The 27,910-nt window shown below is 41.3% G+C and overlaps 1 protein-coding gene across 1 annotated transcript in view; it reads left to right on the forward strand.

The window, feature by feature from the left end:
• Positions 1-27,281, forward strand: part of DNAH3 (dynein axonemal heavy chain 3) — a 219,892-nt gene extending 192,611 nt beyond the window's left edge. Inside the window, exons 54-61 of the mRNA XM_028531458.2 lie at positions 8,463-8,707; positions 10,216-10,332; positions 18,033-18,187; positions 18,947-19,114; positions 20,673-20,815; positions 24,353-24,557; positions 25,202-25,339; positions 26,733-27,281. Coding sequence (XP_028387259.1) covers positions 8,463-8,707; positions 10,216-10,332; positions 18,033-18,187; positions 18,947-19,114; positions 20,673-20,815; positions 24,353-24,557; positions 25,202-25,339; positions 26,733-27,086 — 1,525 coding nt within the window. The 3' untranslated portion in view covers positions 27,087-27,281. The remainder of the gene's footprint in view (positions 1-8,462; positions 8,708-10,215; positions 10,333-18,032; positions 18,188-18,946; positions 19,115-20,672; positions 20,816-24,352; positions 24,558-25,201; positions 25,340-26,732) is intronic.
• Positions 27,282-27,910: the final 629 nt, after the last annotated feature.

A 27,910-nucleotide genomic window follows, 5' to 3' on the forward strand; every position in this document is an offset into this window, starting at 1 on the left:
GTTAGTCAAGAATGAGATCAAGGAAGAAGTCAAAAATTTTTGGAAACAAATGAAAATGAACTCACAATCCAAAACTTATGGGATGCAGTGAAGACAGTTGTGAGAGGGAAGTTCATAGCGATACAGGGAAGAGTTTACAGGAACAATTATAAAGGACATATGGACAACAACAAGGGTGGGGAAACAGAGGAATGAGGTGGGGAGGGTTAGGAGGGTGGAGAGGTGTGGGAGGAAAAGGCAGAAAACTGTACTTGAACAACAATAAAAAATGTTAAGAAATAAAAAAGGAAACATTTCAAATAATAACCTATCCTACACCTAAAAGAACTGGAGGATCCACAACAAAGACAGCCCAGAGCAAGTAGAAAGAAGGAAATAACCAAGATCAGAGCAGAATTAAATGACATAGAAACTAAAATCACAGCCCTAAGGGTCAATAAGTCCAGGAGCTGATTTTTTGAAAAAGATAAATAAAATCAACAATCCTTTAAGCAGACTCATCAAGAAAAAAAAGAGAGGACCCAAATAAACACAATGAAAAATGAAAGAGGAGAGATTACAACTGATACCACAGAAATACAAAGGATTGTAAGAAAGTAATACAAAGAACTGTATGCCAAGAAATTTGAAAACCTAGGTGAAATGGAAAAATTTCTAGAAAAATATAATATACCAAAACTCAAGGAAGAAGAAGCACAAATCCTGGACAGATTAACAGTTGATGAAATTGAAGCACTATTCAAAAACTCCTGACACACAAAAGCCCTGGACTGGACAGTTTCACAGGGGAATTTTACAAAGCATTTAAGGAAGAGCTAACCCCTATCCTTCACAGATTATTCCAAAAAATCCAAGAAGATGGAAGATTCCCAAACTTGTTTTATGTAGCCAGCATCATTCTAATTCCAAAACGAGATAAAGACATAACAGAAAGAAAACTTCAGGCCAATATCACTGATGAACATAGATGCTAAAATCCTCAACAAAATGTTGACAAACCACATCCAGAAATACATTGAAAATATCATACATTGTGATCAAGTGGAATTCATCCCAGGGATGCAAGGATGGTACAATATTTGCAAATCAATGAATGTAATACATCACATAAACAAAAGAAAGACAAAAATCACATGATCATATCAATAGATATGGAAAAGCATTTGATAAGATACAGTAGCCATTTATGATAAAATGGTTACTCATCAAAGTGGGAATAGAGGGAGCATTCTTCAACATAATAAAGGCCACATACAAGAGACCTGCAGCCAGCATCATGCTCAATGGGAAAAAAGCTAAATGCTTTCCAAAACTAAAAGCTTAGTTTAAAAATTAAGATCAGGAACAAGATAAGGATGTCTGCTTTCACCACTCCTATTCAACATAGTATTGCAAGTCTTAGCTACAGCAATCAGACAAAAAAGAAGAAGGAAGGAAGGAGGGAGGGAGGGAGGGAGGGAGGGAGGGAAGGAAGGAAGGAAGGAAGGAAGGAGGGAAGGAAGGAAGGAGGAGGAAGGGAGGAAAGGAGGAAGGGAGGAAGGAGAAGGAAGGGAAGGGAAGGGAAAGGAAGGAAAGAAGAAAAGAAAGAAAAGAAAAGAAAAGAAAAAAGAAAGAAAAAAGAAAAGAAAGGAAAAGACACCCAAATTGGAAAGGAAGAAGCAAAACTCTCATTGTTTGTAGATGACAGGAAAATCCTGTAGACTCTACCAAAAAACTATTCAACCTAATAAGTGAATTTGGCAAAAGAGCAGGACAAAAGTCAATACTCAGAAATCAAAGGCATTTTTGTACACCAGCAATGAAATATCAGAAACAAACATCAGGAAAAAAAAATCCCATTTGCTATAGCAACAAAAAACTAAAGTACCTAGGAGTAGACCTAACCAAGGAGGTAAGACCTCTGCTCATAAAACTACACAACACTGAAGAAAAAAATTAAGGAAGACACAAACAAATGAAAGCAGGTACCATGTTCATGGATTGGGAGAATTAACATCATTAAAATGTCCATACTGCTGAAAGCAATTTACAGTTTCAACACAATCCCAATTAAAGTACCAATGACATATTTCACAGATATAAAACAAACACTTTAAAAATTTATATGGAACCATAGATGACCCTGAATAGCTGCAGGAATTTTTAGAAAGAAGAACAAAGTAGGAGGGAATACAATACCTGATATTAATCAGTATTCCAAGGCCACCATAATCAAAATAGGCTGCTACTGGCCTAAGAACAGACACATAGACCAATGGAACAGAATGGAGAGCCCAGAAATAAACCCTAGTCTCTATGACCAATTAATAACTTTCATCATAAACAAAAATAAATTCAAGGTGGATAAAATACTTAAATATAAACCATTTACCATAAAAGTCCTAGAGGCATAGGCAGGAAACATAGGCAGGAAAATCTCAGATATTCCATGGAGCAATATTTTCACTGGTATATCCACTAGAGCAAGGGACCTAAAGGAAAGAATAAACAAATGGGACCTCATCAAAATAAAAAGCTTCTGCACACCTAAAGAAAATAGCATTAAAATGAAGAGAGAACCAACTGTATGGGAAAACATATTTGCCAATGATACCTCAGACAAGGGTTTGATCTCCAAAATATGTACAGAACTCCCAGGACTCCACTCTAGGAAGACAAACAACCCAATTAAAAAATGGGCAAAAGACCTGAACAGACACTTCTCCATGGAGGACATATAAAGGTCTCAGAAACATATGAAAAGATGCTCAGTGTGATTAGCCAGAAGAGAGATGTAAATTAAAACCACAGTGAGATACCACTTCACACTGGTCAGAATGGCCATCATAAACAAAGCAACAAACAACAAGTGTTGGAGAGGTTGTGGAGAAAAGGGAACTCTAGTGCACTGTTTGTGGAAATGCAGACTGGTGCAGCCACTGTAGAAAATAGTATGGAATTTCCTCAGAAAACTAAAAATGGAACTGCCTTTTGACCCAGCAATTCTATTGCTGGGACTATGCCCTAAGAACACTAAAACACCAATCCAAAAGAACCTGTGCACCCCAATGTTCATAGCAGCACAATTTCCAACAGCCAAGTGGCAAAAACAACCTGAGTGCCCACCAGTAAATGAGTGGATCAAAAAACTGTGGGACATTTAGTTCATACTACCCAAAGCAATTTACACATTCAATGCAATACCTATTAAAGTACCAATGGCTTATTTCACAGACATAGAACAAACACTTCAAAAATTTATATGGAACCATAAACAACCCCGAATAGCTGCTGCAATTCTGAGAAAGAAGAGTAAAGTAGGAGGAATCACAATACCTGACACTAAACTATACTACAAGGCCACTGTAATCAAAACAGCCTGGTACTGGCACAAAAACAGGCACATGGACCAATGGAACAGAACAGAGAGCCCAGAAATAAATCCAAGCCTCTATGGTCAATTAATATTTGACAAAGGAGGCAGCAACTTAAAATGGAATAAAAATAACCTCTTCAACAAATGGTGTTGGGATAACTGGACAGCTACATGCAAAAAAATGAAACTAGAGCACCAACTTACACCTTATACAAAAATAAATTCAAGGTGGATAAAAGACTTAAATATAAACCGTGATACCATTAAAGTCCTAGAGGAGAACGTAGGTAGAAAAATCTCAGATATTTCACCCAGAAACTTTTTTACTGACATGTCCCCTAGAGCAAGGGACATAAAGGAAATAATAAACAAATGGGGCCTCATCAAAATAAAAAGCTTTTGCACAACTAAAGAAAACAGTATGAAAATAAAAAGAGAATCAACTGTAAGGGAAAACATATTTGCCAATGATACCTCAGACAAGCGTTTAATCTCCAAAATATATAAAGAACTTACACAACTCCAGTCTAAGAAGACAAGCAACCCAATTAAAAAATGGGCAAAGCACCCTGGCTGGCGTAGCTCAGTGGATTGAGCGCGGGCTGCAAACCAAAGTGTCTCAGGTTCGATTCCCAGTCAGGGCACATGCCTGGGTTGCAGGCCACAGCCCCCAGCAACTGCACATTGATGTTTCTCTCTCTCTCTCTTTCTCCCACCCTTCCCTCTCTAAAAAATAAATAAATAAAATCTTTTAAAAAATTATTAAAAATAGGCAAAGGACTTGAACAGACACTTCTCCAAGGAGGACATACAGAGGATTCAAAGACACATGAAATGATGTTGAATATTGCTAGCTATCAGAGAGATGCAAATTAAAACCACAATGAGATACCACTTCACACTGGTCAGAATGGCCATCATAAACAAAGCAACAAACAACAAGTGTTGGAGAGGTTGTGGAGAAAAGGGGACCCAAGTGCACTGTTGGTGGGACTGCAGACTGGTATAATCACTATGGAAAGCAGTATTGAACTTCCTCAGAAAACTAAAAATGGAACTGTCTTTCGACCCAGCAATTCCACTACTGGGACTATATCCTAAGAACCCTAAAACACCAATAGAAAAGAACCTTTGCACCCCGATCTTCATAGCAGCACAATTTACAATAGCTAAGTGCTGGAAGCAACCTAGATGCCCATCATTAAATGAATGGATCAAAAAACTATGGTACATTTACACAATGGAATTCTATGCAGCAGAAAGAAAGAAGGAGCTCCTACCCTTTGCAACAGCATGGATGGGGCTGGATAGCATTATGCTAAGTGAAATAAGCCAGGCATTGAAAGACAAATACCATATGATCTCACCTTTAACAGGAACCTAATCAACAAAACAAAGAAACAAGCAAAATATAACCAAAGACACTGAAATAGAGCACAGGCTGACAGTAACCAGAGGGGAGAGAAGAGGGAATTTTAGGGGAGAATGGGAAGGGTTTACAGGAACAAGTATGAAGGACACATGGACAAAAACTATGGGGGGTAGTGTGGTAATGGGAAGGAAGTGGGGAGGGTTGGGTGGGTGGGCTTGAATGGGAATAAAAGGGAGAAAACTGTACTTGAACAATGATTAAAATAATAATAAAGCAAAAAAGAAAAAATAAATTAAATTAAATTAAAAAAAGGCTATGGGACATTTACACAATGGAATACTACACAACAGAAAGAAAGAAGGAGCTCCTACCCTTTCCAATAGCATGGATGGAACTGGAGAGCATTATGCTAAATGAAATAAGCCAGGTGGCGAGGGACAAATACCATATGATCTCACCTTTAAGTGGAATCTAATCAATAAAACAAACAAGCAAGCAAAATATAACCAGAGGCATTGAAATTAAGAACAATCTGACAGTAACCAGAGAGAAGGTGGGAGGGGCTAATTAGGGGAAAGAAGGGAATGGTTTTCAGGAACAACTACAAGGGACACATGGAGAAAACCAAAGGGGAGTGGAATCAGGGAGTGGAGGTGGCAAAGGATGAGGTGGAGGGGAAGTAGTCAGGGGTAAGTGCAGACAACTGTACTTGAACAACGATAATATATTTTAAATAAATAAATAATAATTTGTCTTTAAAAATATCTCACCTGTAATCTCAGCACTTTTGTCCTTATTCTAACCTATATTTCAGGGGCTCCATGGAATTTTAATCAACATTGGAAACAGCTATTTGTTTTTTTGCGAACTTTAAAGCCTAGTAACTGGGACTTGGGTTTTGCATTTGCAGAGTGATGAGATGAACTATACAGACTTCAAAGCCCCTTTTAACTTAAATGTTCAGTGAGTCTCTTATTCCAGGCAAGGATCAGCCAACAATGGCCAGTGGGCCAAATCTAGTCTATTTGTTTTGCATGGCTTGTAAACTAAGAATTGTTTTCACATTTTGAATAAAATCAAAGAAGAATCATATTTCATGACACATGAAAATTATGTGTAATTAAAATTTCATTGTCCATAAATAAAGTTTTATTGAAATACAGTTATGGTCACTTATATATTATCTCTGACTGCCTTCATGCTACAAGTAATTGTGACAGAAACCACATGGCCTGCAAAGGCTTTTACATTTACCATTTGATTCTTTGTAGGAAAAGTTTGTCAACTCTTGCTTTAGCCAACAAAGCTTGGTGGGATTTTTCATTTTAGTTGTGTCTGCCTGAAAATAGGAAAGTGTTTGGTGATTATTTACAAAGCCAGATTAAGCTATAGTTGATTCTATTTATGCAAGACTCAGGTAAGATTCATGTGAGAGTTTGGAGGATTCCCTAATTTCAAGAATTTCATTTGATTTGGGATGGTGAGTTGATTCACTGACCATCAATGACATACTCAATAAGGAAAAATTGCTCATTCTGACCTTTAAGGTCTTCTATAATATGGTCCTAACCCAAAAGTCATGGACTTAAGTGCCTACGGTAGCCAGTATATAACATAAATGAGTGAGGAAGACTAAACACAAGAAATCTTCCACTTTTCACAGCACAGTAGCAACCATCTTGGGCAGTCAGCCTCAGAGTTGGATACAGTAGGGAGTGGTAGGGATTGCAGTAAACTAGAGGCACACACTGTGTGAAGGAAAGCAGTCACTGCTTAATACCAGCTACTGTGCCATGCACAGATGCAGGCCTCTGGTGATTAGTCTTTCTTAAAGAGAGAAAGGAATCTAGAATTTTCAAAGAAAGTCCTAGAGTTTTAAAAGTTGGCAACTACTTCAAAAATTTGTTACAGCATTATGTTTGTTTCATGGTGTGAGCTGAACATTACCAGTTTATGGCCTCTTCTTTCCCCTCTAAGTCCTGTGACTAGACCACAACAGATGGTCCACCAAACCTTACCACATCCTGCCTCTCTCTCTTCCCTGTGGTTACTCAGCCTGTGCCCTGTGTTTTTAATGACCTTCCATCCCCAAATCCACGTGTTGGAAACCTCCCTGATGTCTAGCAAAACAAACCTACAAACAAAAACCTGCAAAAATGAAACAGATCAGGATTCTATGGTGTGCATGTAACATGAGCGTGGGTAGGAAACACAAATGAATAAAAACCTGGAAGAAAATATGCCAAAATATTACCTCTAAAATTATAGTTTTCTTCTACATAGTTTTACATATGAGGCCCCCCCCAAATGGAATTATCTTCTGGAAGGCAGGCCCCTGTAGTGCAATCTTCCCCTGCTGGTAAGTGTTCTAGGAACCCATCTGTATCAGTGTACTGGCTGGCATTACTGTGAGAGGCTATGTTTAGGTTCAGCAAATTTTTTTCGAAGACTCTTTTGATGCATTTGCCCAATTCATGATGGGTGATTTAAGACTGCACCTGCCCACATCATGTGAATGTTCAGCAGTTTTTGACCAAAAATGGCATGAAAACCTAATCCCAACTCTCCATATTCACCCAATCATGCCCCAAGCAACTTTTTTTTTGTTTCCCCAGATGAAAAAAAGCCCTCAAAAGGAAACGTTTTGCCAATGTGGAAGAGGTGAAACAAAAAACTATAGAAGCACTAAAAGGCATCAAAATCAATGAGTTCAAAAACTGTTTTGAGCAGTGGTAAAAATGTTTTCATAGGTGTATTGCATCTAATGGAGAGTACTTTGAAGGTGATTGAAGTTTAAACATGTAAGAATAAATACACGATTTTTAAAAAATAAATTCCCTTTTTTGGGGGTGCCTCCTCATATATTCCCTTTTTTGTGGGCATAGATGAGCTTTTATATTTTATAGGAAGAAATCTTCCATATTTTCAAGGCCTCTTTCAAATGCCATTTCCTCTATGACTAGAGGTCAGCAAACTTTTTCTGTGAAGAGTTAGATAGTAAATACTTTAGACTTTGTGAGCCATATCATCTCTGTTGCAACTAGTCAATTCTGCATCAAAGCAGCCTTAAATAATATATAAATGAAGGGGTATAGCCAGGTTCCCATAAAACTTTATTTACAAAAACAGACCCTGGATTCAGCTCCCTGGCCACAGTTTACAAAATTGTCTCCCCAATGGAAATCTCCTCTTCCTATGAACCCGAATATCCCATTATTTCCTTTCCTCCTGATGGTCTTGGTTCTATAATCCCTGTACTATAACATTCTATTTGCTTATCTTTTCTTTCCTTCCTGGCCCTATTTTCTCCCCTAGCAGCAAGGCTGTAAGTATCTGGAAGCTGGAATCAATGTTTTGGCCACTTCTGACTTTTCTGGGGTGTGGTGTACAGTACTTGACCAGTCCAGAAGGGAGGATGGGTGTGGGGATTAACAGCAACTTTAAAGTCTGGGAGCACTGAGTTCACATCTCAGTTCAGCTGTTTCTAGTGGTGTGTACTTGAAAAACCCACTTGACATCTCCAAGCTCCATTTCCTCAATGGTAAAAGGGAGTAGCAAACCTCTCTACAGAGAGTGGCTATGAGGACAAAAGGAAATAAAGGGACATATTAAGTTCTTAGCATGGGTTTTGGCATCTAGCAGTGCTTAATAAATGTTAGCTATTACTTTTTGTTATTGTTTTTTCAATTCGAGTTATTGTATTACTCTAAGTAGTTGGGTCTGTTGTCCTTTCAGACTCTGGCTAACCAGCTATCCATCAGAGCAGTTTCCTGTCAGCATCCTCCAGAATGGGATCAAAATGACCAATGAGCCTCCTAAAGGGCTCCGGGCCAACCTTTTGCGATCCTACCTCAATGACCCCATCTCGGATCCTGTGTTCTTCCAAAGCTGCACAAAGGCAGTGATGTGGCAAAAGCTGTTGTTTGGCCTTTGTTTCTTCCATGCTATTGTTCAAGAAAGGAGGAACTTTGGACCACTGGGTAAGAGATGACACCACACCTGGGTTGCCTGGGGAAGGTCACAGACAGGTACAGGTGTGTACTCAGGTTATACTGAGAAGGGGTTACCAGTAAAATATGGTAAGATTATGTTCCATGTGATCTTTGGGACATACTTATACTAAACATGACTCATTTTTTGGAAATTATAATTTTACTGAGTATCCTGTGTTTTTATTTAATAAATCTGGTAATCCTATAACCAGGTTAGTGTCACTGACAAGAAAAGAGGTGTTGCTCCTAAATCAGAGGACCTCTAATTATTGAAGTAATGTGAAAATGAAAAACTGTAAGCCCTTCCCTTTGGCATGTATTTGCCTATCTTAGGCACAATGGTCATTCTCCATGGAGTTATCATCAGGTAATTTATAATATTTTAGGTAGCTCTCTTTATATCTGCATAACAGTGACAGAAATACAGCTGGGACACATTTGTCTGTACTTCTTCCTGAAAACAATTTTTTTTTAATCTTACCAGTCCATGGCCTAACTTAACTAAATACTAACCTAATACTTGGGTTGCACCTGATCAACAAACTGCTAAAAACAAATCCTATGTCATTGTGGGTTAAGGTTGGATTTCTTCTCATCCATGGCTGCCTTTGATTCTGTTCAACAACCTTGAAATGACCCACTACAGAGTATTCTCGACTGTTCTTTTCAGATAGTGAGGCCAATTGCCTCCTGGTGATTCTCTCTGAGCATCCACTTCCTTTCCTTCTACCTATACACCCTAGCCCAGTTAACTGCCCAGACCAAGAGAGCCAAGGAGGATGCTTCTGCTGTGTCTGCCTTTCACATCCAGGTCCTCCCACAACCACTGTCCCACTGTGCCAGATCTCCAAACATCCATACAACAGCTGGGCTTGCAACCAACTGTCCAGTTGTGTTTTGTTTGACAGAACACAACTTTTACTATTTTTTATTATTTTTAATTTGAATGTGAATGTTTAGGAGGAAATGAAAGGTTTCTGTCAAGCACAGATCCCATCAAACCCTGCTTACTTATCGTCAGGCCCAGTTCACACACTTAAGTTATTGTCCAACAACCTGGGCATTTATTGTTATACCCTTGGAGATATAAGTGGTAGTTTTGTCAAGGCTGGCCATGCACTCCTCTCATGGGCACCAGGAGGGGAGTCTCAAAGCTAATTTAGTTTGACAGTCCAGTTGTAGATGTTGTTCTGTAACTACGCCTTTGTGTTATTTTTGGACCTCTGTGCATTACCACAGATTTCCAGCCTGGATGAATAATTCTCATTCCACAAATATCAGGGTGCTAATATCTCCCTTAACAAATGGAGAGATCCATAAGGAAATTGATTCTAGAATGGATCTTTTCTCAAGCCAGATGGTTCACATGTTGGCAGTAATTATATTTGTGTGGCTGAAAGAGGCTCTTCACTCATTTTGATGTCTAACTCTACCAGCTCATGTAGAAATTAAGAGCCTTAGTCCTGAAGCCTCTTCTTCTTCTCTGGCTCATGCAGGTTGGAATATTCCTTATGAATTCAATGAATCCGACTTGAGGATTAGTATGAGGCAAATCCAGATGTTTCTGAATGACTACAAGGAGGTACCATTTGATGCTCTGACCTACCTGACAGGTATCTATGGGAGGAGCCTTTGCAGCTGTGCACCTCCCTGTCCACCTTCCTATTCTTTTGCTCTCATCTCCATTCATTGATTCACTCATTCATTCTTTCAGCAGACTCTAAGATCTTACTAAAGCTATTAACATGCTACATATTGTTTTTAAAAAAAGAAAGAAAAGAAAAAAGTGGACTTCAGACCAAGATGGAGGTATAAGTAGATACACTGTGCCTCCTCGCACAACCAAGATAGGGACAACAACAATTTAGAAACAGAATAACAACCAGAACTGACAGAAAATTGAACTGTATGGAAGTCGGACAACGAAGAAGTTAAAATAGACCCGTTCATCCAGACCGGTAGGAGGATCGGAATCAGGCAGCTGGTCGTGGGGTGTGGCATGAAGAGCAGAGAGCATTGGGACTGGGTGTGTAAGGAATTTGGGGCATGCAAAACCGCAGTGGGTGGACCCTGAGCATGCAAGCAGCAGCTGGTAGACCCCAGCCAAAGGGTGGCAAATGGCAGACCCAGTGAGGCAGCGATTATGAAGCAAGGCACTGTGCACAACCCAGGATCACAGCCTGGGAAATAGAGCCTCGGGACATTGATTGAAAACATCTGTGGGAGTTGAGGCACAGGGGGAGACTCCCAGATTCACAGGAGAGGTCTTTGGAAAGTCTCACAGGGTACACAAGCCCACCCACACAGGAATTGGCACCAGAGGGGCCCAGTTTGCTTGGGGGAATTGGTGGAAGGGACTGAGGTCCAATGGAGAGTGAAGCAAGTGCCATTTTTCCCTCTCAGACCCGGCCCCTACATATAGCATCACAACCCAGAGACTGGGGTGCCCCACCCTGGTGAACACCTAAGGCTCCGTCCCTCATATGTAACAGGCACAACCAGACCAAAGGGGAGGGGGAGATGGCTCAGACAGAATTGAAATCTCCACAATCAATACTTTTAAGCGACTGAGAGATAGCCAACCTATCAGATGCACAGTTCAAAGCACTGGTGATCAGGGTGCTCACAGAATTGATTGATTTTGGTTGCAAATTAGATGAACAAATGCAGGCTACAATAAGAGAAATGAAGGAAAATGCACAGGGAACCAATAGTGATGGGAAGGAAACTGGAACTCAAAACAATAGAGTGGATCAGAAGGAAGAAAGAAACAACCAAATAGAAAAGAATGGAGAAATACTAATTCAAAAAAATGAGGAGAAGCTTAGGAACCTCCAGAACATCTTTAGATGTCCCAACATCCGAATTATAGGGGTACCAGAAGGAGAAGAGGAAGAACAACAAATGGAAAACTTATTTGAACAAATAATAAAGGAGAACTTCCCCATTCTAGCCAAGAAAATAGACTTCCAGGAAGTCCAGGTAGCTCAGAGAGTCCCAAAGAAGTTGGATCCAAGGAGGAACACACCAAGGCACATCATAATTACATTAGCCAAGGTAAAAATGAAGGAGAGAATCCTAGAAGCAGCAAGAGATAAGGAGACAGTCACCTACAAAGGAGTTCCCATCAGACTCTTGGCCGATTTCTCAAAAGAGACCTTACAGGCAAGAAGGGGCTGGAAAGAAGTATTTTAAGTCATGAAAGGCAAGGACCTACATCCCAGATTGCTCTATCCAGCAAAGCTTTCATTTAGAATGGAAGGGCAGATAAAGTGCTTCTCAGATAAGGTTAAGTTAGAGGACTTTATTGTCACCAAGCCCTTATTTTATGAGATGTTAAAGGGACTTATCTAAGAAAAAGAAGATTAAAAAAACATGTATAGTAAAATGACAGCATACTCACAATTATTAACAACCACACCTAAAACAAAAACAAAAGGAAACTAAGCAAACAACTAGAACAGGAACAGACCCACAGAAATGGAGAACACATGGAGAGTTATCAACAGGGGAGTGGGAAAAGGAGAGAGGGGGAAAAGGGATGGAGAATAAATAGCATAGATGGTGGGTAGAAAATAGATAGGGGGAAGTTGGGGATAGTGTGGGAATTGTAGAAGCTAAAGAACTTATGACACATGGACATGAACTAAAGGGAGGGAATGTGGGTGGAAGAGGGTGTGCAGAGTGGAGTGGGATGAAGGGGGGTAATGGGACAACTGTAACAGCATAATCAATAAAATATTTTTAAAAATGAGGAGAGACTTAGGAACCTCCAGGACATCTTTAAATGTTCCAACATCCAAATTATAGGGGTGCCAAAAGCAGGAGAGGAAGAGCAAGAAACTGAACATTTATTTGAAAAAATAATGAAAGAGAACTTCCTTAATCTGGCAAAGGAAATAGGCTTTCAGGAAGTCCAGGAAGGTCAGAGAGTCCCAAAGAAGTTGGACCCAAGGAGGAACACACCAAGGCACACCATAATTACATTATCCGAGATTAAAATGAAGGAGAGAATCCTAGAAGCAGCAAGAGAAAAGGAGACAGTTACCTACAAAGGAGTTCCCATAAGTCTATCAGCTGATTTCTCAAAAGAAATCTTATAGGCAAGAAGGGACTGGAAAGAAGCATTACAAGTCATGAAAGGCAAGGACCTACATCCAAGATTGCTCTATACACCAAAGCTATCATTTAGAATGGAAGGGCAGATAAAGTGCTTCTCAGATAAGGAAAAGCTAAAGGAGTTCATTATCACCAAGCCCTTTCTATATGAAATGTTAAAGGGACCTAGAAAAAGAAGATGATCAGAAATACGAATGGTAAAATGACAACAAACTCACAACTGTCAACAACTGAACCTAAAACAAAAACAAAACAAAGTAAACAACTAGAAGATAAACAGAATCACAGAAATGGATGTCACATGGAGGGTTATCAGTGAAGAGGGGGGAGAATGAGGGAAAAGGTACACAGAATAAGAAGCATAAATGGTAGGTACAAAATAGACAGGTGGAGTTTAAGAAAAGTATAGGAAATGTAGAAGCCAAAGAAGTTATATGTATGACCCATGGACATGAACTAAGGGTTGGGGAGGATGCTGGGGGGAGGATGTGTGCAGGGCAGAGGGGGATAAAGGGGAGAAAAAATATAGGACAACTGTAATGGCATAATCAATAAAATATACTTTAAAAATAGGGAAAAAAGAAAAGAAAAAAGCACTGACTAGTGTGGCTCAGTTGGTTGAGCATCATCTTGCAAAGTGAAAGGTCACCAGTTCAATTCTACGTTAGGGCATGTGCCTGGGCTGTGGGTTTTGTCCTCTGTCGGGGCACGTACTAGAAGCAACCAATCAATGTTTCTCTGTCACATCATTGTTTTTCTCCCTCTCTTCTCCTTCCCTTCTCTCTTTAAAAAATTTAAATAAAATCGTAAATAAAAAAGAAAATTAAGATATAATTCCTACCCTCAAATGGTTCACAGAGAGAAAAATATTTTTTAAATGACAATATAGTGATAAGTTCAACAAGAGAAACACTTATAAAGGAGAAAGTCCACCCAGTGATTAAGTCTCACTTATGGGGCAGGAGATGATCACAGAAAACCTCCTAATGGCATAAAGATAGATTTTTCAGGGATGAGTAGGAGTTTTATAAGTGAAAGAAGAAAGGGGTATAGTCAGTGGGATGAGGAAAGAGTATCCCCAGCAGATCCCTGAGATAAAAACTTGGTGTTTTGTGTTAAAGAAATGCAATGAACACAATCCAACCAGCAACCTTTTATTAGTCACCTAGTATATAATATAGAAGAATGTAGATATATAAAAGTTGGTTTTATTCTCAAGAATAAAATAGTGATGTGCTGAATAAATGGAATGTCATGGCCAAAGGTCAAATACAGCTCAATGGGAAAAGTCTATAGCTTTAAGACCACAGAGAAATTTCTTCCTCAGCTCCCTATGTTAAGCAGTTTGAATCCTTTTCCCAGTCATATGGCAGGCACTTTATATACACTGTTGACATAAGAAATGTACAAACCTGTAGAGGCCTGTAGATTCTTTTATAAGCATTTATTTGAGCCAAATGGAATATTCCTGGAAGCAAGATCTCAACAGACTGAGAAAAATGCTTTCCAGAATGACACTTGGTAGCTTCTTTTATGCATTTGAAATTAAGGAGAGAATGAGAGGAAGATTACATGGAGGTGGGAGAAAGCAAGGTGAGAATCAGATTACAAAATAGTTAAGATTATGTGCTGTCTTGAGGGTGGTTTCCCTTGAGGGGTCTGAAAAGAAGCATTTCAACATGTGCTAACCTATATGCACAGAACCAATGGACAAGACTTGCTTAAGGCAAAGATAAAACTTTTACTAAAGAAGTTATATGCCTGGGGTATGACTACAAGCCATGACCTGCCCAGTTTGGAATTTATTATCAGATCATCTATGAGGTTACATCCTGTAGAACCCTTTCTCTGTCCACAGCAGATGAGCACATTAAGTCTCACAGCAATCTATGAGCTCCATATTAACACATTTCACAACTGTTGAGACTGAGGCTGAAGAGCAGGGTTCTCTACTGTGGGTGATTTTTCACCCCAGGGGACATTTGGCAATGTCTGGAGACATTTTTGGGTTGTCACAACTAAATGGGAGTGGTACAGGGTGGATGCCAGGGATGCTGCTAGGACAGCACTCCTACAATGCACAGGACAACACCACATCACAGAATTCTTCAGTCCCACATGTTAATAGTGCTAAGGCTGAAAAGTCCTGCTTTCAAGTGATTAAGTTCATGTGCAGAAAGTCAGACAGACCTTCACAGTGTCCCATGACACAAAACCCCAAGGTGTAACCAAACACAGGTTTGGTTGCCTGTGGTAATGAAAGCCAAAATCGTGAGATAGGTGCTGATACAAAGGAAAGTGGGTTTGGGGGGGCTTTTCTGTTTGTTTTTGTTTTACTTTTTCCTTTAATCCTTATCTGAGGATGTGTCTAGCAGTTTTTGAGAGAGAAGGGAAAAAAGAAACACCAATGAGTCAATCAGCCACCTCCCATATGCACCCCAACTAAGGATTGAACCTCCAATCCAGGCATGTGCCCTGACCAGGGATGGAACCTGCAATCTTTTGGTGCACAGGATGACACTCCAAACAACTGAGCCACCCAGCCAGAACAAGAAGAGTGGTTTATTCAGATATCAGCAATCTGAAAAGATGGGGGACTCTTGTCCCAAAACCCATCTCTTTTTTTTCCATCTTAACATCTCAGTGCAGGCAGAGGTCTTTATAAGAAGGGAGAGGAAAAGGAGAACAAAGAAATCAAGGGAGGAGGTTGAAAAGTTTTCTATGTGCAAATGAGCACAGTCCATTTCCATAAGGACCCTGAAACTGGCCAAGTAGTCATCAAGTATGCATCATCCTGGTCTTTATCATTCTGGTTTTACATCATCTTGGTTTTATGGCTGAGGGTCAGAAAATCTCCCAGAGCTGAGATGACTAAAAGTTGGACTTTGTATCTTTTGAAGTTAGTTCTTAGTTATACATATGTGCTGTTTATCTACAAGCTACGTATTCATCAGAGTCAGCACTTACAAAAAAATTTCAAAAGAATGGTGATGTGGGTTACAATTTCCCACCATTACAAAGTGACACATACAGCATAAGTCCCATGGACATTAGTTTGTTGAAGATCTCCAGAAGCACCGCAGGGGTCCTCTGCAGACTGAAGAATGAATGCATGATTGCTCTGGCATATGGTCTTGGTACTGAACTGCTTGCAGCTCAGAAACCAACCTGCCCCAAATATGCCAGCTGGCTTGAGGATAGTGACTTTGCAACTGTACAGTCAGCATAGACTAGTTAGGTTGAGGTAACAAACAATATCCAATCTCAAAGGTGTGAGACATCAGATGTCCACTTTGTATCCAATCAACATGGTCAACAAGAACTGGCATTTGATTATGTCAATAGAATTGTTGGCAAAGGCTTCACAAACTTTGATGCCACCATCTCAATATATACTTGTGTGGTCACTGCCAGAGAAAGAGCACTGAAGCGCTCACACAAGGAATTAAATGCACTAGAACTTGTCACCTTGCCCCACCCTACTGCGAGGAGCACAGGGAAGTGTAGACTTCCTCTGTGCCTGAAAAGAACTGTTAGAGATGGTATTGGAGTTCTGTACTGACACACACCAAAGAGACAGGTCTCCTTTGGAAAGTGGCTATCAAATTAGATGGGTTGAAGTCAATATACTCTTAATCTGTGCCCCACCCCCAGCCCTGCAGCAGGAACAGTGAGAATTTAAGAGATAAAAGGCACATCCTGGCCTCTGTAGGAACTTGTGCTCTTGCTTCAGAGAGTAGATATAGACGTTGCTATAAAGGAAGCTGCTTCCTTCTTAAACACAAAACTTGGAATCTGCAGGAGTATCCCCGGAAAACTTGCTGGAGGTCACAGTACCTTCCATAAAGACTGTTCTTGAGATTTATGTTCACTTGTGTCACTCCTGGGTGCCTGTTAGCACTGTCACACTGACTTCAGAGTACAAACCACTCTCCTTTTGATACTGTAGTTCTAGTGCTGTAATAAATCTCTTTGCAGCTGAGACAAGACACTTAATGTTCAAAGTAAACTGTGCTAAAGGTCTGAGAAGTCAACAGGGGGAGCTTCAAACATCTAAATAGTCTGGCTTAATGTGAAACAGCTTCTGCAGGGCTCAAATTACTCAAACACATGAGCTTTCCCTTAGTTCCTTATTTCTCCTTTGACAAACCACTGGGATCCTCCTCCTAGACATTTAGACCCCTCCAACTCAAGACCAAGAAAAGCTGAGGCAGCCTGTCCCCAACTTGGGTTATACTACCTGTTTGTCTGTAGACGTCCCTCTTCCTGGAATTGTTGGAACTGGAAATGAGCCTACCCTTCAGGAGAGCCCCTACACATACACACACACACACACACACACACACACACACACACCTCTGTCTCCTCCTTGGTAGTGTTTTATCTACAACTACCAAATACCAGGTGATACCACATACTGTGGAATCTGGACCAGCTAGAAAATGTTACAGGGTTGGCAAGGTGCATTTGACACACCCTTCAAAGAATTACCTAACTCTTCTTGTTGAAATGTGAGTATAGAAACCTGAGTCTCAGGGAATGATGTTAATGATGGAGGTGGAATGGGGAAATCATATCCCAAAGCAGTGTAAGTAAGGTAATCTCACTTTTCTAGAAAATACTATATGTGTTTGTAACCGCTATAATTAATTGAATGCTTTCTGTGTGCTGAGATTTGTGCTAAATATTTCATAGGTGTTTTAACCACAGCCTTGTAAGATGGACACTGTAGTTATCTCTACTACAGATCAGATGAGAAACTGCAGAGGCTGGAACCCAGAAATATCTAGAAGTGGCAGAACTGGAACCCAGGAATGTGTTATGCCAAAGTTCCTGACTTCAATCACATTTCTGTAATGTCTTTCACATACATGTACACACATGCATATGCATGCACACACACACATCTGGAAGATGCCTATGTTAATAGTTACCTTTGGTGGAATTATTGGTGATTGTATTGCTTTTCTTTTGGATTATCTCTGTTTTCTAATTTCCAATGTTGGACATGGATTATTTTTGTAGCAACCATAATATCAAATAGGCCTGTTCTCATTCCAGGCTGACCATGGTTTCAGCAACCCTGGATCTCAGTAGAACGCATTGCTTCAAAGAATCCTCTATCTTAGGTTAATGGGCGAGTCCATTATGACCTTCACTGGACTCAACTTCTTCCTCTGCTCATTGTCTCCAGGAGAGTGTAATTATGGAGGCAGAGTGACTGATGATAAAGACAGACGTCTCCTGCTGTCCCTTCTGTCTACTTTCTACTGTGAGGACATCCAGCAGGACCATTACTGTGTCGCTCCTGGAGACACTTACTACATTCCTCCTCATGGCTCCTACCAGGTGAGGAACAGTGGAGGGAGAGGCCCCTCTGTGTCCCAGGGGAGCTCAGCAGTCTCCATGTGGCTAGGGGATGAGGTGCAGCCAATGAGGGCCCAGGAGGAGCCTTGAGCTTCCTGATTTGGTTCCATAGTTATTTCCAATATTCCAAAAAGCCTATGAAAGAGACATTATCACTGTATAATGAACACTGGATACTTGGTAGGCAAAGTCTTTCAAAACAGGTTTTTTTCTGGGGGTTAAGAAGGGAGTTAAGATGAAACTTTGGATGTGAAAAGGCTGGAAATTGCTAATTGGGAAAAAAAAAAGGTTCAGAAGGTGGCCAAAGGGTAGGGACCAAAAATCTGGATGGGAGAATTAGAAAGAAGAAAACAAGAAATCTGAAGGCAGGACTAAAAGGAGCTGCTTTTATTAAGCCCCTGTTATACATCAAGGCCTTATTCCTATTTTTAAAGGCCTTATTCCTTCATAACCTTATTTGTTTTCCCACTGACAGATAAGGAAACTTGTGTTTCAGATGATTAGCTCAATGTCACAGTTTGTGTTGGGGCTGGATCCAAACTCGGTTCTGTCTGACTCCAAATCCCGCAAATGAGGAAGAGCTTAGGTTGTGTTCACCTTGCACGTGTGTGCGTGTGTGTGTGTGTCCCATATTCCCACTCTGGTGTGACTTCCTTCCTGGGTTGGATCTGATCAAGCCCTAAGTGATCTGTGGGACCACAGGGTACTTACGTTTATGTCAACTGAACATATTCCTTCCAGTCCTATATTGAATATCTCAGGAACCTCCCCATCACAGCACCCCCAGAAGTGTTTGGCCTCCATGAGAATGCCAACATCACCAAGGACAACCAGGAGACCAATCAGCTGTTCCAGGGTGTGCTGCTGACTCTCCCCAGACAGGCAGGAGGGAGTGGCAAGTCCTCTCAGGTAACCTGGCTTGAGTTCAATTTCCCAGGCAGTTTTCATGGGGGATGAGGCATAAGATTATGGGTGATGAGCGAGAAGGCAGAAGAGTGGAGGCCTGGCAGTCCCTGGAGGGAGGGCACAGATGTGCTGGTCTTATTGCTGAGGGTCCTCAGAGAGCAGAAAGAGCACAAGTGTTTCCAGAATGTGAGCCATTCCTGCATAATTTATGACATGTTGCTTTACCTCCATATTAGCTATACTCCCTTTATATATTTAAAAACCAACTCTACTTGGCTTAAAATCATTTATTTTAAAAATTACACATCAGTACTATTAATGGAAACCCAGTCCCATTTCCATAAAATCATGACAGCCACACAGAAAAAAAAAAGGTAAACACTTACTAGGCTCTTTCCAGATGGTGCTGCTGAGGCCTTGCTGGCCTCTTGTGAAAGGGGAGAAACAGCTAGTGTTACAGGGTGTTTAGCTAGCACTGGCCGGAGACTTTCTCATGGGGAATGAAAAGAGAAATGTGGCCAAAACTGGAAAGAAGGTGACTTTCACACCGCGTGATTCAATATGATTTGCTTTATATCCTGGAAGCACCTGGAATCACTTTTGGAGCATCTCATGGTCAGTTCACCATCCTCAGTCTACAAATGAGAGTAAAGTGAACCCTGTGAGAGGAGGTGACTTGTTTCAAGGCATCCATAGACTCAAAAGCAGAGCCAGACACAGAACCACCAGCTGGTGACTCCACCACGCCTTCCTTTCTCCCACACTCCCCTTCCCTTCTCCACCTTCCAAGCTCTGCTGCCTCAACCCTTCAGCTGTGGATTTTGCACATTTGATTTCTTGATTGGTTCATAGTGCTAGAAGTAGGAATAGCTCTGAAGGAAACTAGCTTGGTTGGGGTGTCTCAATTTAGGGGTGGAAATTCCCTTCACAGTGGGAAGTGGGAAAGGAGTGTACATTCCAGCCTTGCAGAGCCCACACCCAGGTCCTGCTCATCCTCGTTCCTCTGGGCCTATCCCTCCATAGTTGGCAAAGCCACTGCTCTGAGCTGTTCTTGTTCAATGCTGAGGAATGGCCTACTGACTTCCCAGGTGTCTACAAATTTAAACTGTGGTACTTTTAAACAAGTACCACATTTGGTACTTGTTTAAAACTGTCACTGAGCAAGAGTCCCATCTGTATTAGGAGTTAGTCCTCGGAGACCAGCTGTGAGAGCTGTAGGAGATTCTCACCCAGGGATGACTTAGAGGCAGGAGGAGTTCTGCAGTGTTCTTGGCTGCCCTGAGGCAACCTAGCTGAGGCCAAGCAGCTATTCTGGGCCTGGCCCTCATGCCCTTGCTCCATTTACTTTCTGGGCCAAAAGGTGGTATCTCCCCTCCAAGGTTAGGGCGAGGTGTTTGTCTAAGACCCCTCCCTGCCTCTTCACCAGCAGAACTGGTTTCTGTAGGAACATTCCCAGGAAGGTCCAACAGACTATGTTTATAATGGCAAATGCAGACTGCTTCAAGTTTACCCAAAGTCACAGATCATAGACTTGTTTCTTATTGACTCTCTGCACTTTAAGGAAGTGATTGAGGAGCTGACCCAGGATATACTCTCCAAACTTCCCAAAGACTTTGACTTGGACATGGTCATTAAATTGTACCCTGTGGTCTATGAGGAATCCATGAACACCGTCCTGAGGCAGGAGCTCATCAGATTCAACAGGTGGGCCAGATGGGCTTACTTGGAGTGTGAGGGGAGGGATGTAATTAGCAGTAACCGAGATGAACACTGGATAAGGGGTTGCTATGTGGAGGAAGTGGTTTGCCCTACCCACAGAAAGGGCTATAAATAGGGACATACCAATAGGTATTGGCCAGGATAAATCATTCCATCTATTCATTCTCTCCCGCTCATTTATTCATGTGATATTTATAAAGTCAGGTTAAAACTAATACCAAGCACAAGTAAAAGGAATCACTGCAGCCACTTTCATCGAGCCCTTGGAGATGTTTGCATCCAGTCACCAGTCTTTTGAAACATGCAGTTAGTGATTCCTCTACCACCATTTTACAGATGAGAAAACTGAGACCCAGACAGATTAAATAACTACTGCAAGGCCACAGAGTCACTCAGTAGAAAGACTGAATTTGAACCCAGGTTGTCTGATCCCAGAGCCCATGCACTTATCCAATATGTGAAATCAGGGTATATGGAGCAAGAGGAGGGGAGTTCATGCCACTGCCTGTTCCACAGAGGTAGGGAAGGGGTATTATGGGCTGGCCATGGGGCTCCCTCCTCATTTCTCCAGTTACTGTATATATAGCATTGAACTTTGTGGGATTATCTTTTTCTTTTGGTTCATAAAATAAAATATCCACATTTACCAAATGAAAAGTATTTTTGAGTCACCACAGCAAGTGGATGACTGATAAACCACCTAACAAGTTAAGAATGACACTTTTAAGCAGCAACTCAGATTACCCTGAGTTATCAGTGACATAAAATTAAAAACCAGTTTAGTCTTAGGGTGCAGATTAGGGAAGAATGTAACCAATTTGTCAATGTAGTAGAAACACCTTGGTGATGTCTGTGGGATTGTCTTGATTGACTTAGTCAAAACTGAAAAGTCCCCAAGACCATCTAAGCCAGATCAGGAAACTCATAGCTTCTGCCTCCAAGGTCCTTATTGCTCCAAACTTTCCATGTGTTGCTTTCTCCATTTGCCTCATTAGTCATTGCTCAGCTTTAGGGACAGCTCTGACTGTGAAGGACTAGGGAACTAAAAGAATCTCATCTAAGAATTTCTTGGCTTTTCAAGTCTTAGGGCTCCTCTCTAGATTCAGTAGGCAGTTGGCTATATGGGGGACCAAGCAAAGTACAGAGTGTGAACCTGTTACAGACCAAAAGGGGGCCAAGGGTAATATACTATTACCGAAAGGAACCCCCCAGGTTCATTATGTCCACTGCCTTATATGAAAGACATCTCTCAATGCCAGAGATTCGTGAAAAGGAAAGGAAATGTTTATTTAATGCTGTACAGACTTAAAGTAGTGACCTAATGTCTTCATCAAAATCCCAAAGTCCCTTAGAACACCCACAAACACACAGTTCTTCCTTCCCTCTTTTGCCCAGTCTGGGGTATGTATCTCAGGAAAAGAAATAGAAGTCCGTGGCTCAGGCAGCTCCCAGTTCTTCCCAGTAATCCATGCTTGGCTGGCAGTTCCCAGCACCATCAGCTGTGTCGCCGAGGTCTCTGCTAAAGCCTGGTAGTGGTTCCCCTACTAATGCTGCGGGGTCCCCACTCTGGCAAAGCCGCGTGGCTCTCTTACATGTCCACAGCCACGTGGCTCTCCTTTCTATTTGCCACAGCCAAGTGGTCCTCTCTGCACAATGGCTGTGGGAGTCCCCACTCTGGCAAAGCTGTGTGGTTCTCCCTCCAATGGCTGCCGTGTCTGGGTTTAAGTCCCCACGCCAATCTTCCTCTGCAGCCCCATTTCTGACTCCTCCCACCATTGGCTACACTTGCCAGCACTCTCATAGCCTTCCAATTTACTGGGCTGCTATCGTGAGTCTGGGCAGGTGTGGCCCCATGCCATGGAGCCAATCTTCTCCAAGCTCCCATGCTGGGGCTGTAACTCGGAGGCCCTGCCCCCCAGTTACATCTTGATGGGGAAGTTACTTCCATTCCCCTGGCTCAGAGCATGGCCACAGCTATTTAACATATCTATGTAACCAGTTAAAGGTTATAGATATGTTAAATGATCACGCCAGAGGTTAGCTGCAAAACTGATGCTATGCAAAACAGCTCTCAATGGCCCTGCTCCATGTGTCCCTTACCCCAACCCACACCTGTGTGGGGGAGGGGTGAGGACATCCTAATATTTCCTGGACACCTTGAGTTCTAGACCCCATTCCAAATCCCTTTTTGGAGCCCCCCACTTGGCTGCACCCTGTAACAAGCCTAAGATGGTGCAACACTGTGGTGAGTCAGATAATTTGGCACATACATCCAGACACCAGGCTAATGGTTTTCCAGTCCCTGCTGAGGTCACTGAAGCTCATCCTTGCTGGTTGCAGGGACTTTCACTAGCCTTGTTCAGTGGCCATTGTAATATAAGCAAACAGGGTAACTGCAATCTTATTTTCCAGTGATGGTCAGGCATCACATTGGGCAATACTCTTAACATGCCTTTCCACTACCTTTTTGACCTGTTCACCCAGTGGTATAAGAAGCCCCATATGACTAGGTGACAGTTCAGTTTCCATTTCAGAAGTACCATTACACCACTATGTCTTCCTTGAAGCTAGCAGAGTTCCTACTTGCAAGAATAGAAAGAAAACTTTAGCAAGTAGGTTTTTAGGTTTTAGTTTGAGGCCTGTGGTGTGATGCCAATGGCTCCTCAGCTACTAAGCACATGCACCACATGCTTGAATCTTAAAGTCTTCACAATATGAATGTTTAGTGGTTGCACATCCACAATTTTCTGTTTTGCATTTGACTATTTTCATGTCCATTTGGCTGGGATTTCATAAATCCTGCGAGATAACAAACTCTGCAGCAGACTCTTTGGCACCCTCAGGTCCGCTCCTGCTGGGCTGGGCTAAGCCTTTTAGAGAGGCCAGAGAGAGACAAGTGAGCTTGGCATCGCCCAGGTGGTCCTTCAGTTGCCTTTTCTTGGGTATGTACCTCATAGTCAGTCTGTTAAAATGAACAAGTTGTATCAAAATGGCAATTTTGATCAAAACCCTTAAAACTGCATTATCCTTTAACCTAAAATTTCCACTTTTAGCAGAAAAATTGTTACACATTTACACAAAGACTGATATGGATGGATATTTCTAGCAATGTTGTTTACAGTGACAACAAACTAGAAATAATATTTCAGCAATAGGGTAATAGTTAAATAAAACTGAACACCTTGCACTTAATAAAAAGTGTAATTTAAATCTATTGAATTGGGGAGAAGATCCCTATATGCCAAGAGAGAAAAACAGATTACAAAAAAAGTAACACCATACGATCCCATTAAACATAATTTGTTTCCATGCAGAAGAATCTGGAAAGATCAAAGTTATCTTTAGGTGCTGGGATAATGGGTGATTTAATTTTTCCTCAGCTCTATAACTTTTCTACCTGAATGTACATTAATCATCTGACCTGCTGAAGGAGGGAAAAGTAAAAGGAGATCAAGAGTCAGTATCCTCAGGTAGAATGAGCCCACTGGAGAGGTGGGCTAAGTGGCTCCTTTGTTCTTACAGGTTGACCAAAGTGGTTCGTAGAAGTCTCATCAATCTTGGCCGAGCCATCAAAGGGCAGGTCCTGATGTCCTCAGAGCTGGAGGAAGTCTTCAATAGCATGCTTATGGGTAAAGTGCCATCCATGTGGATGGCCAAATCCTACCCTTCGCTAAAGCCCCTGGGGGGCTATGTGGCTGACATACTGGCCCGCCTGGCCTTCTTCCAGGTACATGGGAATCAGGATAACTGGGCACCTGGCATGCTCATTCAGGTGGAGAGGTCATTCTAAAATGACAGACTAGAGGCAGAGGAAGTAGATGAGGCAGCCATGCAGCATCCTGGATTGAGTTCCTACTGGAAACAGTCTTCCCAGAGTTGAGGGCAGGAGGGAGTTCAAAGGTCTTGGAAAGATTGTAGCCTATGGAGGCAAGAGAAGAAACTATTATAAATGTCACAAACTAGTGGCTCATGGGCCAGATTTGGCTAAAAGATATGTTTTGTTTGGCTGCCTGGTAATTTAAGTTTTTTTAGCTAGTATGTAAACACTGGATTATTACACATAAATATCAAGATGTTTGTCCTGCAAAAAAAGATCTGAAACATTACTGCATTCTTATATGGCAACTGTTGCTGCAGGAGTGGTTGTTACTCAGTCCTGGACACCAGCTTGCCCAGAGTTTTTCTTCAAGTAGAAACATAATTATTTGTACCTTCATTTCAAAAGTGGGAAAACAGAGGCTAAACTGAGATGCTTTTTTCTCTTTTTCAAAGAAAAAAAAACATTGCTTAATGGGACTTATTTACATTACCTGCCTTAGAATGATCTTTGATTCTTTTTGTTGATTGTGAATGATTTCTATGGCCCTCCAGAACTGGATTGACAATGGACCCCCTGTGGTCTTTTGGATCTCTGGATTCTACTTCACACAGTCTTTTTTAACGGGTGTCTCTCAAAATTATGCCCGGAAATACACCATCCCCATTGATCACATTGGATTTCAGTTTGAGGTAGGTGTGCTTTGGGTAAGGTCAGCCCAAGGGATCAAGCAGAAAAGCCAATGTTGCCCATTTCCTTATTAGTCTAAACATTTAGATGCGTTAAGGCACAAATACTTCTGTGATGGTACAACTGAAATGTTTAGCATGACTTAAGTTAGTTCTAAATGTTATTCCTGACAGAGGATTCCCAAGGCTTTGTCTCTGTATATAAAAAGATTCTTACAGAAGAAAAATGAGCCACCATTATACCAAGAAAAATGAAAGCATTCTCCCATGCTATTTAACATGGTGGATTCTTCATTTGGAAAGATGTTAATGGTGTTTGGCGGTCCTTTACTTGGAGTCAAGTTAAAGGAATAGCCAATAGTCAAGTATCACTCTGCGCATACTACATAGAGTGAACAGAGCAAGATGGACTATAATAAAGCACTGTAAAAATTAAAATTCTGTGGAAAAGTCATTTGTGATCTAGACCAGAGGTCACAAACTGGTTGCCCTAGGTCTCAATTTAGTTTATGAATAAACTTAACTTGGTGGACCTTTGAAGACAACATTAGCCAAAATTAATGCAGTAAAAAATCGTAACTGGGGTAAACATTGGAAAAACATAAAATCATATGTTTTTTGTTGTTGAAATGATTGTATACTTAGAAATCCTAGAATTTGTAAGGTAACTGGTTAAATTTACAAAAATCAATAGCCTCTTCCTATTCTAGTGATAAGTACTTAGAAATAGGAAAAACATTCCATTCACAAAAAAAATTAGAAAATTTGAATGTTTTTAAAATGGAGCTTATGCTCTCTGGTTCACCATAATCCCCACCAATCCCTATTCTGTAAACCTAGATCATTTTCTGTACTTACCTGAAGAAATCTGAGTTCTTTACTAACTCTGAATCTAAATTGTGGTGGGCTGGAGCTGGCTCCTATCAACTCACCAGAACCAGCTGGAGCTGTTTGTTAAATAGCTGATAGCCTGAAATTGACTGTGGTAGGAGTCTGTACACTACAGAAATTGACAAAGACTACAAAATATGCTTTATTTCTGCCTCTAGATAACTGTTTTACTAGTATGCATATGAATCTAACCCCTCACTTTATAGATCCAGGTTCAGAAATGGGAAGGATTGTGCAAGGTCACTAAGCTAGTTGCAATGAGTTAATGTGGCCTCCTGGCTTCTAGTTCAGTGCATTCTCTGCCTGCCATATAGAAATGCCACCTAGAAATCTCACCTGGTCCATGTATGGTAGGCAGAAATATTATCATAGGAGCCCTTATGACATAAGTGTCCTGGGAGGTGTATTCTGGGAAAGGCAGACATTGCAACCAGGCTGCACTTTTCCAGACCCTTAAAAGGTAGAAAATGGCAAGTCACGAAACTCACAGCTTCCACTCTTTCAGGTAACCACACAAGAAACCATCATGGAGAGTAACCCAGAAGATGGGGCCTACATAAAAGGACTCTTCTTAGAAGGAGCTCGTTGGGACAGGAAAAGGATGCAGATTGAGGAATCTCTCCCTAAAATCCTCTATGACCCGTTGCCCATCATTTGGCTGAAACCAGGGGAAAGTACAATGTTTCTCCATCAGAGCATTTATGTGTGTCCAGTCTATAAAACAAGTGCCCGGAGAGGCATCCTCTCCACCACAGGCCACTCTACCAACTACGTCCTGTCCATTGAACTTCCCACAGACAGGCCCCAGAAACACTGGATAAACCGAGGGGTAGCCTCTTTATGCCAGCTAGATAACTGATAGCATCTCTCTCAACATGGAAAATAAAAGGAATTTCATTCTTGATTATGTCTAAGTTTCCTTTCTTGAGAGTGACATGGTATGGTGATGATAGTGATGATGATGAGGTATTAACAGCACATTTGCTGGGAGCAAGGTACTTCAGAGTAGCCCCATAAAGTAGTATTTTTTTTTTAAATCCTTACCCAAGGACATTTTTTTCCATTGCTTTTAGGGAGAAAGGGAGAGAAACACTGATATGAGAAATATCAATTGGTTGCCTCCCATACGCACCTGGACCAGGGATTGTATGCTCCCAAATCAGGGATAGAACCCACAACTTAGGTATGTGCCCTGACCAGGAATCACACCCACAAAGTTTGAGCTACAGGATGATGCTCCAACCAACTGAGCCACATCAGCCAGGGGCTAGGTTGTTATTATCCTTATTTTATGGCTACAGAAACCATGATATAGAGAAGTAATATCCCCCCAAACACACAGCTATTTGAACAGTGGAGCTTGGACTGGACACGGGCAGTGGCAATCTTCAACTAAGACTTTTCACCATGTAGCTAAGCTCCCTGTGGTTACTTTTCCTGTATTGTTTTGCTGTAATGTCCTGTTTTAATTGCTTCTTAGTCCATTCACTTGGGCTAACACTAGGGCCTGTCAGAAGTTAAAAGATGCTGTGCCACTTTTGTTTTTTAAGGCTTTTGAGATTTAAAATGCATTGCTCACAACCATCTGGTGTGGTAGGTATTACCATCTACATTTTAGAGATGTAGAAATGGAGGCTTAGAAAAGTAACAAGTCCCAAGTTCCACAGCTGTCTGTGGTAGCAC

This window comes from Phyllostomus discolor, chromosome 3 (assembly GCF_004126475.2).
Source record: "Phyllostomus discolor isolate MPI-MPIP mPhyDis1 chromosome 3, mPhyDis1.pri.v3, whole genome shotgun sequence".
Taxonomy (NCBI): domain Eukaryota; kingdom Metazoa; phylum Chordata; class Mammalia; order Chiroptera; family Phyllostomidae; genus Phyllostomus; species Phyllostomus discolor.